The sequence below is a fragment of the Phaenicophaeus curvirostris genome, chromosome Z (assembly GCF_032191515.1).
Source record: "Phaenicophaeus curvirostris isolate KB17595 chromosome Z, BPBGC_Pcur_1.0, whole genome shotgun sequence".
NCBI classification, from domain to species: Eukaryota; Metazoa; Chordata; class Aves; order Cuculiformes; family Cuculidae; genus Phaenicophaeus; species Phaenicophaeus curvirostris.
In genome coordinates this window covers 64,174,631-64,189,472 of record NC_091431.1, presented here as the reverse complement: position 1 = coordinate 64,189,472, position 14,842 = coordinate 64,174,631, and the positions used below count along the sequence as shown (strand labels likewise).

At 39.2% G+C, this 14,842-nt stretch overlaps 1 protein-coding gene across 4 annotated transcripts in view; it reads right to left on the bottom strand.

Annotated features, from left to right (window-relative positions):
* ADAMTS12 (ADAM metallopeptidase with thrombospondin type 1 motif 12) overlaps positions 1-14,842 on the bottom strand; it is a 161,602-nt gene that overhangs the window by 28,543 nt on the left and 118,217 nt on the right. For 3 of the 4 annotated variants that reach the window (XM_069880075.1, XM_069880077.1, XM_069880078.1), the window contains 3 exons: positions 10,178-10,298; positions 4,654-4,898; positions 3,144-3,285 (listed from right to left, as the gene is read on the bottom strand). In XM_069880075.1, coding sequence (XP_069736176.1) covers positions 3,144-3,285; positions 4,654-4,898; positions 10,178-10,298 — 508 coding nt within the window. The remainder of the gene's footprint in view (positions 1-3,143; positions 3,286-4,653; positions 4,899-10,177; positions 10,299-14,842) is intronic. The other variant, XM_069880076.1, reaches the window with a different exon arrangement.

Genomic DNA, 14,842 nt, shown 5'->3' with positions numbered 1-14,842 from the left:
TGCAAAACAATTCCTTTCTGCATGGCAAATGGCGGGCTGAGTCAAACAGCCCAGCAGCGAGGACAGAAGAAGGCTTATTGTTTTTACTATAAATTATCCACTTCAGCACTTCTTTGCAGTGAAATCAATCAAAAAGTAATTACATAACTTTTTTCTGCATTGCAAATGGGTATCAGGTAATGGAATGTGTTATCCTTCACCCTGCATGCGGTATTAGGTATGTTTGCTACAGAAAACATTGATTTTAAGACAGTATTTTCCCCTGTTAAACAGTGTTATTGTAGACTGGCCAGACCCGCTCTTTCAGACTACCAAAGACAGTGGCATATGTGAAACTAAACGGAATATATGTGCAGATAAAATCAATCTCATCATTTAATGCCAGAAGTAAGTTCTGTGGAAGTCAGAGAAAGATGTTGCTTAATCCAGTATCACTGAGAACATCCAGTTCTGTCTTTAATTGGCCTCCTGGTCCTGAATTGGACTCAAGGGGATCAAACCAAAACAATATGTAACTAAGTGAGGCTTTCTGGTGCTTGGTCAGCAATTACTACTATGCCCGTTTCCTGTTCAATTATAGAATCACAGAATCATTTAGGTTGGAAAAGACCTTTAAGCTCATTGGCTCCTAGCACTGCCAAGTTCACCATTACACCATGTTCCTAAGCACCACATCTACACATCTTTTAAGCACCTCCAGGGATAGTGAGTCAACCACTTCATTGGGCAGCCTATTCCAAAGCCTGACCACCCTTTTGGTGATAATTTTTTCCATATATCCAGTCTAAACCTTCCCTGGCACAACTTGAGACCATTTCCTCTTGTCTTGTTACTTGGGAGAACAGACCAACACCCACCTCACTACAGCCTCCTTTCAGGTAGTTGTAAAGAGCATCTTCTCCAGGCTAAAAAGCCCCAGTTCTCTCAGCTACTCTTCATAAGACTTGTGCTCCAGACTCTAACCAGTTCTGTTGCCCTTTAGACACATAATGTAGCAAAAGTTTTCAAATTTCAATAATGATGGAGAGCAGACATTTTCCAAACAAACCTTCTCTGCCACTACACTCTGGTTATTATGCAGCAGATCTTCAGGTTTCTGTGCTGAGGCGTTTAGGCTGTGCTTATCTGGGCACGAAACTGATGCATTACTGCATCAGTGTGGTGCTTAGGAGGGCCAGCTAGCTCAGCCTCAGTGCCAAGCTAGTGTGACAAAAGCCTGTCTGGTCCACATTCAGACAGCTCAGAGCACAGCCAGACTAAGCATTAGGTATCCGGGCAGAACTGCAGACAGGCTGCAGTATCAAAGCTCCACTAGTTCAAGTGATGCACTGAAGCGCTGTGCCTGGGTTTATCTTTTTTTCTGGACAGGGAGTAAACGACAATACCCTGACTGCATCATGTATTTCCTATATTAGCAGATTACATCCACCTTTAGACCTGTACAGTTACTTTTATAAATGTATGTTTCTAACAGGAAAGAGAGCAAAAGGTTTATTCATTCCTCTTCTCATACCCAGGATGGAATGCAGAGAACTGGGAAGGTTTATGAACTCTTTTTGAACTGCAATGCTCCTGTTGGTTCCCTTGCAAACTCTTGTCAGTAAATCTACAATCTTGCCTGAATCATATAATATCTACTTATGCAAAGAAAAAGCCAATGATTTCAAGAAGTATTTATTAAAAGCCCAAAGACAGTAAACAGGGGAAGCCACTTATTAAATAAAAGCTGAAAAAAACCCACACAACCTGCAGTACTATAATTAAGTAATCCATGTGGCAGTTAGAAATTAAAGCTAAGCCACACAGTTCTATAGCCTTATAGTAGTAAAATATATAGCCTTTATAGTAGTAAACAGGGTTTTAATTTCCTTAGTGAGAAACAGTTCTGGGAAGAGTGTATCTGATGTGAAAAAAACCCCAAAAACATAATAAAAAAATCTAATATCACCTTCCCCTCCCTCTTTTTGTATCATGCCAATTGCCACATTAAACACTACGCACAACTAGGTAAGAGAAGTAGAACATGCAGGATGCAATTACACAAAACGCTTGTTTCGGGTACCTGTTTAAAGAAAATGATTTTATTTTCTCTTAATCAGAAAACACATGGTGTTATGTGTTGACAGGCTCTTCTTAATAAAAACCACACAACCCAATCCACACAGATATTTGCACAAACATATACATATGGATGGATTTATAAACAACTCTCTCCTTACATATAAAAAAAATATATTTTTATAATATAGCAAAGTTATTGGAGTGGAGTAATTTACACTATTCTTCTAAAAATCTTCTTTTAGTCTTCTCAAATTAAGGCCATACAATGCCCTTTGTTCAAACTACTGAAAGTGCATTATTTTAGTGTCTTCTCTGATGCAAAAGATTTAAAAATTGTTTCCCCAGTAATCATCACTGCTTCTAGACTCCCAGATGGATTTGTTGTAACATTTGTCTGACTTTTTATTTCCTTCTGAATAGCTGTTAAAGAAAGTAATAATTGTCAAAAAAACCCCAAACCTGCAAACCAATATTAGAAAGAGAAAAAGCTTATTTCATGTTTTGTCCAGTGGTTGTAACATTGATCTTCTACTGTTCTGTACAGTTTTCACACAGATGGGCAAAGAACAAGGTTCCTATCAGATCTCCCAGACTCTTGCCCACTCAAACTCAGGAATGAAGTCAAATGGAAATCTGCAGTCTCTTCACTCCAAGTGCAGATTTCCTGTCACAGAGCATGTTTTGCTTGTCTTTTAAAAATTATTCCCACAAAGATTGATCGACACACTGGAAAGACTCATTAGGGAAACAGGAGTAGGTCACAAATTAGTATTGCTGGGAAGCAGAGTTACTGAGAACAATACTGACAACAAATTAGGAGTAAAAGAAAACTAGTTTTACATTTCATTTCACAGATGTTGAGAATTGCAGGTGTTACAGAAACCTATTTGCCTTAAAAGATTTAATAACATTTTATTTTAAAGCCAAAATACATTATTATAACCGCATGATCTGTTTTCCCAACAAATGTAGATTGAAGATCCCTGCCTCTTTAAGAACACTGTCTGGATAACTTAAAGTAAAGACGGGATTTGCCAACAATGAAAAGAAACAGTAACAGAAAAATTAAGTGAGGAAATTACCTCTTCCACAAGTAACACTGCAGGCTGTCCAGTCTCCATACTGCCAGAAATACTCTGGCTCTCCAATTTCATTCTCATAACTTTCTTCTTTACGTACAGTATATTCATATTTGATTCCAGGGTTAGTTTCTTGAAAAAGGAGCTGGGGAAAAAAGTGCGATTAATTTAAACACTTATGATTTTAATAATCTACTGGGCCAAAGCTTTCAAAGCGTGAAAACAGAAGAATCAGCAATGTTTGAAGCAGCCCATTTTGGAGCCTATTACCAGTTCAGAGAAACAGACCGGCAAAATTTCCATAGATGCACTGACAGTAGTGCACGTGCGTATCACTCAAAGACATAGTTGTTTGCCATGCACTTTTGGAAGCACAGGTGGGGGTAAGTTGGTCAGCACAATCGGTATACTATTCACTTTAAGAAAAGATAATGCAGAGTCTATCCAAGGCATTGTCAAATGTGCTGCCATTATAATAATAATTACCCCAACCATACAAAATAGCAGTTACAAAACAAACCAGTAGATCAGACAATTACAGAGTTTATTCAGATATCGCTTTAATACTATTTTTCAGTGTTTCTGGATTAAGAAGGGAAACTCCAATTATAAAGGGCCACTCAGGAAATTTACTGCTTGGTTGATGAGAGGAAGAAAAAAAGAACATCATCAAGGGATAAAAGACTTCAGCAATGAACTTCTACTCTTTCTCCTAATTGTTTCCTTGACGTTGTTTCTGATAGTGAAGGTTAAGCATCCCTTAGATGTGCCTTCTCAGAAGACATTCAAAGTGTGAAAGTGGCTTCTATCACAGTCTTAATATTTCTTTTAATCCCTGGTGGATACACAAACAAATAAACCAGAAAAGATACATTCAGAGAATAAATGGGCAACTTAAAACTACTTCTGTATGCTTAAGAAAAGCTGATTAAATTAGAATCTATAAAGCAACATAAAAGAAACAAGGGAGCAACCCCAGTGGATGCTAAACAGAACCATTTCACTTACTATAAGGATTTAATCCATCTATCTAATGCTGTATTTCCTTGTGCAGTGTAAGCTGTCACTGCTGTCAGCCTCCCCTAGCTCTCAATGCTCACAGAATGACAACAGCTCCCTTTTTTGTAATAAACAGCTACTTTTTATCTGGGTATAGCTGACATCACAGCCACAAGCTGGTCTAAGTTGGCACAAGAGACAGGGCACTTGAGACAAAAGACTGACTAACTATAGCTGGAAGGATCCCTATCCTAGTGGCAGCACTACATTACACCATCCTTAAATCATTATTGGAATATAGACACTGGAAATCCATTTTCAGGCAGGATTAACAACCCTCTTAAGCAGGGTGTTTATTTCCCTCCAAAATATCTCAAATTATTTTTGCAAGATAGCAATCTAATAGAGTGGTTTATGTACAAATATACTTACTTTCCCTGCCTCAGTGTCAGAGCCCCAGCACACTCTGCTGCCCTCCAAACCAAGCAAATTCTGTTAGTGATCCCCTACTTACCTGAATCCATATTGATTCATTGGTGGGTCCTGGAGCAGTCAGATTTTCTAGATCCCCTGTTCTGTCATACTGAAATACTGTCCCTGCCACTTTGTATTCACCATTCCATTGGATGATAAAGCCTCCATTCAGGTAATATTTTTCTGGGTCTTTACTTCGTACAGCAAGGAAATTTCCTGCTTCTGCAACTTCCATGACTTTGATTCCCCTTGCACCTTTTGGAATTAGCCCTATATCAACATACCCTAAGAGACAAGAAAGGTTCAAGGAGGAGAACAACAAAAATGTCATTGCATTTTACTTCTGCATAAAGTTTTTACAACATCAATTTTGCTTGAAAAGATATAAAAATGTGCTATCAAAGAGCTTGTCATTCAGTTAGTTAATAGTGTGACTTTCCAACACAGGTTTTACAGCATCAGTTGGGGAAAAAGATTATGTATTGAGGCATTTAGAAGGGATATGGAGGTGAATGATTTTCTGAGCTGCATCAGGTGAAATCTACTCCACAGACTAGCATCAACATCTCCATGACCATACCCAAGGGCTCTGGTGTACTGCAACACGAGCACTCTGGAGAAATGCCAGGGAGTCCCAGCAAATTAAGAGCCTGTTATGGAAAAAGTCTTTTCAAATTGAAAGGAAAGCTTTCATCTGTCACTAATGTAGAGATATGAACATAATTCCATGCACCTTCTCTTAAGTCATTTAATTTCAGGGCTGTTTCACAGAGATAACCTTGCTAAAAAAACTTGAAACAAGCTTACCACCTTTGATTACTCCCTCACATAAGTGAGATAAACCATGCTGGACGTACTAAGTGATCTTTGGTATCAATGCTCTCTACCTACCAGAAGTACTTACACACTGCACAAACTACTGTTCTAAGTAGGTGCTCCATAGACTTTAATATCTGAATTTTATTTGCAGATCTCTTGTGGTATGGTTAGTATTGGTCCTAACATCTTGCATTGCTTATGGTACAAAAAAGGGTCCATCTACTTCAGGCTTGCCCAAATTAAATGACAGATGTTTTTTGTGTGAGTAACATTGAGCATGGAGAGTTTTCTGGTTTTCACCTTTTGCAAATTTTCTGAGACTGACTGTGGAAATTCAAACTTTTCATAACTGAGGGGAGTAATAAAATCTGGAGGATTACTGAACAACTTCTCTTATAGAAAACCAGTAGTCTAGGGCTATTATTAGTAAGCAAGGTCTAATGATTCTCCTAAATGTTCCATTCATTCAGTGTAGAGGAGATGTGCTATGAACACAGTGTGTGATCGTGTAACTAAAGACTTGATTAGAAGGCATACTCACAAGTTGGACAAATTAACACAGCATGGAAAATCTTAATTGTGTCACGTCCTGAGATCTTGGCTTTGTAACCTTGGTGTCCTTTTCCAATACTTTTTTTCAAATGTAATTAGAATAACATTTGTTTAAAACACAAAGTATAAAAACAATGAATCATACTTTTCTTTCTGTTGTAAAACAAAAACCTGTATCCTCTCAAGTTTTTGCATAATTATGTGTTTGTATCACCTGCTGTTGCTCATAAACCTGATTTAAAATGTACCACAACTGTCTGCTGGTAGACGTTAGCATTTAGTTTGTATATCACATTCTCTTCCCGCTGGCCCTCCTTTTTCCTAATAGCTAAATTACCTCTTGATTTCCCAGAACCTCACACTAATTCCCAATGAATGTTATCTGCTGTTGAAAGCAAAGCTAATCAGCAGCAAGCTTTTGAGCTTGTCACTCAACACAATAAATTTTTGTTTAAAAATGATATGGATGCTGTTTATATAGTTGTTCCCGGTTATATGGTTTCCTCTGATAAGGATCTAGAGATCTGAGATTCAATAACAGCCAAAATGTCAGCTGTCTAACCTACATGCTGTGTTCATTAAAACCCAGAGCATCCGTATTATGGGTGCTCCCACACACTTGTGAAATGGCAACTCTCAAATGCTATTAATCTTTCCTTTTTTAATTAAAATTGGATCTATGTTATCCCAAACATAGCTGAGAGTACAATATGAATAAATTCATGCAACCTTTGTTATGGGCATGGTTCTACCAGGGCTGAAGAGCTTGTTTCTATTTTCCCATTGCTGTAAGAGAGGAGTAATTTCACTAACGTGGTTAGCACAGTATTGCTGATCAGATGATAAGCAGATCTAGCTGCTTCTTATCACAACAGCTCACATCCAACTCTCCAGTTTGTCATTTATGCGAGATTCTCTCTCTTAAAAAGGCACGTTCCTGATACACAACTTTCATCTAGGCCAGGCTCTAAGCATTACCACAAGTATCTTACATGGAAAACAGCACAGGTTCCTGGTGGCACATCAGGTTTGCGAGTCACAGTATGATTGCATACAGCCTTTCCATGGAATAAGGGGAGCACTACAGTGTGTGGTGGTAACGAGAAAAAATATATAGTCCAGAGACAGTCTCCTAATCAGGATCCTGAAGACTTTCCAGTCTCTTGGATCCATATTTGCATCAAGACTATGTCCAGACTCCATTTTCAGGCTTGGTTCAGGCATATACCAGATTTCCTTGCACTTTGGTTACATGAAAAGGAACTAGGGGTAGCAAGGAGACCATGGCCATGTTGAACAAGTCCCAGCCAAGCAGACCAGGATGTAACAGGGCCAGCATAAACCTCCATGTTAGAATGAATAGAGCCACCAGTAGCCTTGCTGGCCCATCACTTTGTTAAAATTCAACCCTTGACAGGAGGGAAATGCACCTAATTTTGCCTTCTGACTGGCACAATAAGAAACCTCCAGCTCTACTATACACTCATTTCCTAACTTTCATAAACTTAACCACATAGTCCCCTTGCTACTGAAAACTGGAAATTTTATTTCTCCCTACACACACAAAAGGGTGAAGACAGGGCAATTCCCCGTGTTCCTGACCACCACTCTTTTCCTAGGCACTCCTCCAGTTCCCAGAGAGATCAATTTATCTAATCTCCACAATCTCATGCCCTCTTTTTGTTATACATTTACTTCACACTCTATTCACTTATCATAGTCCTAAATCCCTGTCCCTTGTACCAGTCTTTTACACCAACATGTCTCCCTATCCAGACTATTTTTATCTTAACAACAGGAGACCTTATAAGTTCTTTGCTGAGGTGTAGGCCCTGCTTTTCAATGCCCTGGTCATGCCGTAACCTTTTGCCATAAAAGTCCAGCTGAAGCAAATTAAATTATTTTCAAATGAACCTCCAGAATATAAAGTGCAGACCAAGTATTTGCTAATATTAGTATTAATAGCTGAGATCACCTATGCATATCAGACCTCTGATTTGCTTTCCAGCACAAAATTCTAACAAGTCCAATACACAGATGAAGCTGTCATTCCTGTGTTGGGAAGCCCTGGACCACTATTTCCATTTTGCATGCACAGGAAAGGCAAAGAATTTTAAAGAAAATCTAAGTAATGATACCAATATAAAACTTGTCTCTCTGAACATGAAGGGGTAAGACTGCAGGTAAAACTGGTCACCCTGCCCTGAATTATTAAATTCTGAATTATTAAAACTCCTTCCCAGTATTTCACTAGCCTGACCTAGCAATTTAGCTTGCAGAAAGAAAATGTGCTGCTGCAGCACCAGACTCTACATAGGGCCTGCTGCATTTCAGAGAAGAAAGATTCACATCAAAATATACTAGCTTTGATCTTGTATTCCTCTGTGCCATAAACAGAAAATACTCTCAACATCTTTCTCACCAGTGGCTGTCAGCATGCTTTCGACCAGTTTTGTTACCTACACTGAATTGTTGAGCCCAAAGTCTTTTTGTTTACATAAACTGTTCAGTAGCCACTCTGCCATAAATATGTACTGCAAAACAGAAAATCATAGTACCCGTCAGAGACAACAAGAAGCTATATATTGTGAACAATACCATTTTCTTATTCTCAGTGAAACACCTATGAACATAAGTGAGATCTATACACTGTCTTAAAAGCTGAGAGGCCCACGAACCTCTGCCTTTTCTGACACTTTTCCTTATTTTTTTCTGCAATGGAGTCAACATTTGTAGAAGGGAAAGAGTCTGTAGAATCAATCCATTTTTTACTGAACCTAGAGAGAGCAGTGAAATAATTAACACTGGGTATTCCTCAGCATTATCTATCAGTGAGGTTTATTGAATCCTGGGGCAAGAAAAAACTAAGTGAAGATAAAACACAAAATGAATTTAAATAAAATAAGAGGCATTTATCCTCCTATGTGCTACATTACTGGGCCTTTTTAGTAAAACTGGTTTGAAAATAAACTTCACACTATCTGCAGCCTTGGAAATTCCACACACAGTAAAAGCAGGGTGAATTTTACATGATCAAGCAAAAGATCAGAGCCTGAGGACTACTGGAGGACAGGGAGCTCTAGATTTTCCTTTCTAATTCGCACATATACATCCTGCACTGCTGCATGGTTGCAGACATCTTCACAGTTTACCTGTGGGATACGGAGCCAAGGGAACAAAATCCAATTGCATAGCACAGAAAAAAGATTGAAGTATTAGAAGTGTTTTTCCTCCAAACTTTGGAAAGCCTTTTAAAACCAGCTTTAAATTATTAGCAAAAATCATATTTGTGCAATCAGAATTATTCTATTAAAGAAAACAAAATAAAACCCGCAAGCCAGCCAAAGCCACACCTTCACCAAAGTTTTTTCCTTCTCACTAGCATGGTACCAATCATTGCTCTTCTCATCTTTGCACCAGGCTTCCTCTTCAGCCACAGACCTTGCCTTCAGTGTACTGATTCTCACCTCTCTCTCTTGTCCTGGTTTCCCATTAAAAACTGTTCATCCTGGCTGTCTCTTTCTCCTCCAACTCACTGCCATGGTTCTCAATCAGTTGTAGTCTCCCAGTCCCTATTCTAAATTTTCTGGTTTCCATTCACCCCACAGAAGGCAACTTATAGCCTGAATGTCTCACTGCCCTCAGCGAAGACAGGATCAGTCCTCCAAGTGCTGATTCAGACGACCTTAAACCTGCAGTGAGTTACTTTTCTCCTCCTTCAAGCCAGAGGCATTCCACAGAAAATTTTAGAGCATCCAGAAGTGCAAAGTTCTGCATACAGAAGAGGTGGCACATGGTCACCAGAACCAATGGTATCATATTCACGGCACTTCAGAAATGAATTCCTCAAACCGCTCACTTGAGCATTTTCTTGGTGCTTCACACGGTCTGGAGATTTGGTCTTGATTTTCCAAGGTGGTAAATTACATTTATTTTGCAAATGCACTTGCTATTTTGTGTTTTATTATTACCTGTGTAACTTGTGTAGGATCTGTTGATCTCAGACATCATTTATATTAGACAAGGTGAACTTAAAAAGCACAGACCACAGATCTTTTCTGGCATTAAGCATCATTCGCTATGAAACATCCATTTATAATTTCCTACACAGATCTACAGAGAAATGCTTAAGCCTTTTTATGGAGCGAAACTACTTCATCAGCTGAAAAGTTTATAAAAAGAACCCATTTTACCAAATCCTTCACTTTGATTAAACATCATCTTCACTGTACGACAAGCAGAGCCATCTCCCAGGCAAACTCCACACTGGTCTTCAGTTGCATTGGAATTTATCTCATAATCACAGCCAACACCCTAGAAGCAAAAACAATTTCAGAATAAATGTAGTCTCCACAATGAAATACTCAAAATCCCATAGCACTGCCTTCAGTGTACTGTGCTTTTCCACGATGGGGAAGAATCAGTTATGGAGGAGTATATATATCCTATATAAACAAACTAAGAATAGAGATTGTCATATCTAGGTCAAATTCATGTTCATTAATATGAAGGTAAAAAAAACCAAAGCCACCACCATGTCATGAAACATAACAGTAGGGATCTGACAGATACTGAAGTGGAAATGTGCCACACAAATGGCTTCAACATCTTAGACAGACCAATATATCTAGGATTTTTGTCTGCTTGCTTATGTTGTAGAGACAATAATAGACTCCCAGGAACACAATCCAGTAATAAAAATGAAATTTCTCTGCCAGCTGTCCATGGCCATCACATAATGCTGGATTGCTCTTCTCATCAGGCATAAAGTTTTATATACATCATAGCTGCTTCTCCAGCTTGCAGCATAGGGCAATGGGTAAGAAGAAAGATCTAAAAGACTGATTTTTCAGTTCATGCCCCCTACTGGGACAAAGGGACAGAAAAATTTATTCATTCTGAGTGAGGACAAAACAAAACAAAAAATTCTGTTTGCCAAACCAAAAAAGGCTGTGCACTAATTCCTCTAAACATCCACAAAAATCTTCGCTTAGTTTAAGGATGGTTTTTGCCTCTCTTTAAAAACTAGTAAGGTTGCAGAACACAGCTTAATGTCAAATACTTAATGGTTAATAGCATCTAAGACATCTAGAGGCCTGTGATTTAGATGAAGAGCCATAACTCTGGTGGTATGTTAAGTTTTTCTTTTCTGTTTTTTCTCAAAATAAGCCTTCAGGTGCCACATCTGCCAACTTCTCTAAAATGAAATGTATGAATGTATGAAATGAATGTATGAAAATCTGGGTATCCCTTCTTCTGATATTTTACTTTCAGTACATCAGTAATGGTCTGTAAACTTCTGACAGGCAAATCCATTTACAAGACTAGTCAGAGTAAAAAGGCTCCATCACCCTCTAATATTTTTCTGTCATTTTCAGCTCAAGAAAGACAAAACTTTTCCTTTATATTCCAGTGCCTTAATGAACAGCTAGAGAAACTGCAAAAACAGAAGCAAGGAAAGCCTCCAGTTACAAACTATATTAAACTCTGTCACTAGCATTTTCATAGAGGATTCAAAAAGACTCATCCACCACTGAATGCCAATACTTAGCCAGCACTTTTGATACCTGCTCTGAAAAACAACAGCCATGTTAAAAGGTTCTGCAGCAGCCTCGGTTTCTCTCTCATTCAGAGAAGGCTACTTTCAAAAAAGAAGAAGTTTTCTAAAGTCTCTCACACAGACATGGCATTGCTCCAGGGATTGATTATGAGCCGCACAGGATGTTGCAGAGGTAAGAACAAGCTAAGAAGGTTTGTCCCTATATTTTTTGCCTCCAAGCACGTAGCTATTCCTTCAAGGATGTATTGAATGAAGTTCTCAAAGTATGCAGGTGACACTGCAGTAAGTGCAGGATGACTCTTTATCTTGCTAAGAGTTCAGATCTGACTCTTCACCTGTTAGCTAAAGATGCACTGCAGTTCACATACAACACTTACGTTAAATATTTAAACGAATTTAAAGAGGTAGGTGGGCAGGTATTTTCTGAAAGATGTGCATGCTGCAGTAAATTTTCTGTACTACCAGTATATTTGTTAATCATCCACAAACACTTAGTAAAGTCATTGTTATCAGGCTTATTAATTGACAAGAGCAGCCCCTCTGGTCAGTCCTGGAAGCTGAAGTTGATTTTCTATTCTATGTACACATTCACTATTAAACAGAAAGATAGGGAGAAAACATCTCAGGCGGACAGAAATTTGCCAGTGCAATTTTCATTTTTCAGATTAGATCTTACCATAAAAAAAAAAAATTAAAATGTGAAAAACAAAATCTTGAAATGGAACCCTTCTTCTTTGTGTTTTGTTATTACAAAATAATATTGATGAGTACTTGTGAGCTTCTCCTTTGAACTACTGGAAAAAGATGTTTTCAAATTGTATCATTTTTACTAAAGCAGTATTTTCTAGTAGAAAACGCATGTTCTTGGAAAGGATTTTGTTCATTCTTATTTACTGTTCATGCTTGTTTGAGTGGTAACACCCAGAAATAATTTAACTAGTTCAGGCTAACAATCCAACATTTTGAAATTAATACCTCTGAGGATACTTCTCCTGTGAGTCTGTGTAGTGTAAAACCCCCCAAAACACTGAACAAATTAGTCCTGAATTACTGTATCGGCACTAGTAAATGAGTCCAGTAGTAGCATCACAGCATCATCATGTTCCTGTCTTCGAGATGCCAATTAGAGTCTCTGCACGGGCTATACTCTGTATCAGCTCAGTGAGAATCAGCTCAGATCTTTCCTACTCCCTTATCAGGGACAGGTGGAATTACAGTGGGTGTCTGCTAAGGCCACTGGATAAGGAAGACCAAGTGGATGAGGCCCATTATAGACAGATAGGCACAGCCTCACACTCACAAGCCCTGGTCCTCATGCGGGACTTTGACCACCCTGATAACTGTTGAAGAGACACACAGCATTCTTCCAGGAAGTTCCTGGAATGTGTTGATGATAACTTCCTTCTCCGCATGATACAAGAGCTGATAAGGAGAGGCGATGTGCTGGACCTTGTTCTCACCAACAAGGCTGGTGGGGAATATGAAGCTCAAGGGGAGCGTTGGCTGCAGTAACCATGATATGGTGGAGTTCAAGATCTTTAGGGCACCCTAGACTTCAGGAGAGCAGACTTTGGCTTCTTCAGGGACCTGCTAGAAGAGAGAGGGGTTCAAGAACACTGGTTAATATTGAAGGATCACCTCGTCCAAGCTCAGGAGCGATGCATCCCAGCAAAGAGGAAGTCAGGCAAAAACCACCAGGAGACCTGTATGGATGAACAAGGAACTTAAACTCAAAAAGGAAGCCTACGAAGGGTGGAAAGCTCGTACAGGTAGCCTGGGAGGAATGCAGAGAAAATGTCTAAGCAGCCAGGGATCAGGTTAGGAAAGCTGAAGACAGAATTTCATAATTCCCTGATAGAACTAAATCTGGCCAGGGACATTAAAGAAAACAAGAAAAGATTCTATACGGACACTGGCGATAAAAGAAAGGCTGGGGAAAATGTAGGCCCTCTCCAGAAGGAAACAGGAGACCTGGTTGCCCAGAGTATGGAGAAGACTGAGCTACTTAAATACCTTTTTGCCAGTTTGGGTTGTTCAGCCTGCAGAAAAGGCTCCAGTGAGACCTTATAGCAGCTTTCCAGTACTTAAAGAGGGTCTATATGAAAGATGGGGAGGAGTTCTTTATCTGGGAATGCAGCAACAGGATGAAGGGTAATGGTTTTAAGCTGAAAGAGGGGAGAATAAGATTAGAAATTAGGAAGAATTTTTTTACCATGAAGCTTGTGAGGCACTGGACTACATTGCCCAGTGAAGTTGTCGATGACCCATCCTGGAGGTGTTCAAGGCCAGGTTGGATGGGGTGTGAGCAATCTGATGTAGCGGAAGATGCCCCTGCCCACGGCAGGGGGTTGGAACTGGATGATCTTTATGGCCCCTTCCAACCTAAACTTTTCTATGATTCTAAGATATCCACTGCATCAAAATATAACATCATTACGATGTGAAGGGAATCCTTTGTCCCTCCCAGTTATAACCACAGAAGCTTAAATTTCCTCTGGTATTTGAAAGACAGTTTGTATCTGATCAGCTATCACAGTCCTACCTACATGTGTGGCATATAGGTGGTACTGAAATCCTCATGAGTAAGGTACTGCAGACAACAGTGGCAGCACAGGCTATTTATTGTGTTACAGTAAATAAAGCCTTCATTTTGTTCCCTAGCTCTGGGGTGCTGCTGGTGCTGCAATGACCTTTGCAACTGGCAATAGGTCATCATATTACAAGGCCATTAATGACCATCACAAAGTGTATGTTCTCATACACCACAGTAAACAGCTCCAGTAGTCATTAATTCTAAATACATTTACATGAACTATAACTTCCAGGCCATGTTTTACTTTCCCGCTCCAGTGAATATCACATTATTTTGTCATTCATTAGATTAATTTCTAGATGCTTCCTCTTCCCTTTTACTTGCTTTCCTCATTCTTTTGATTCTTCTAGATAGCCATATTTTATAAAACTGCCTTAAATGATGTGTCTCAAATTTCCACCAAATTGCCTGTTAAAAGGCATCTGGGGGCTAAATGCACATTATTAAAACAACAAAAAAATCAGCAGCAATTAGTTTCTGATGCCCTAGCATACGTATGTCCTTGTGCTCCATCTTGCCAGTGAAACACACTGTGTACACCAACCACTGTGTGCCAAAGCATGTGCATTACAAATTAGCATCACTCCATGCAGCCCTTTGCCATTGCTCCATTCACCTTTAGCCTGTTTGACGCATCTGAGATGAGCTTTATTACTGGTCCCACCACACAGTGTGGAAGCAGAAATAATGACCTGAATTGCGTGG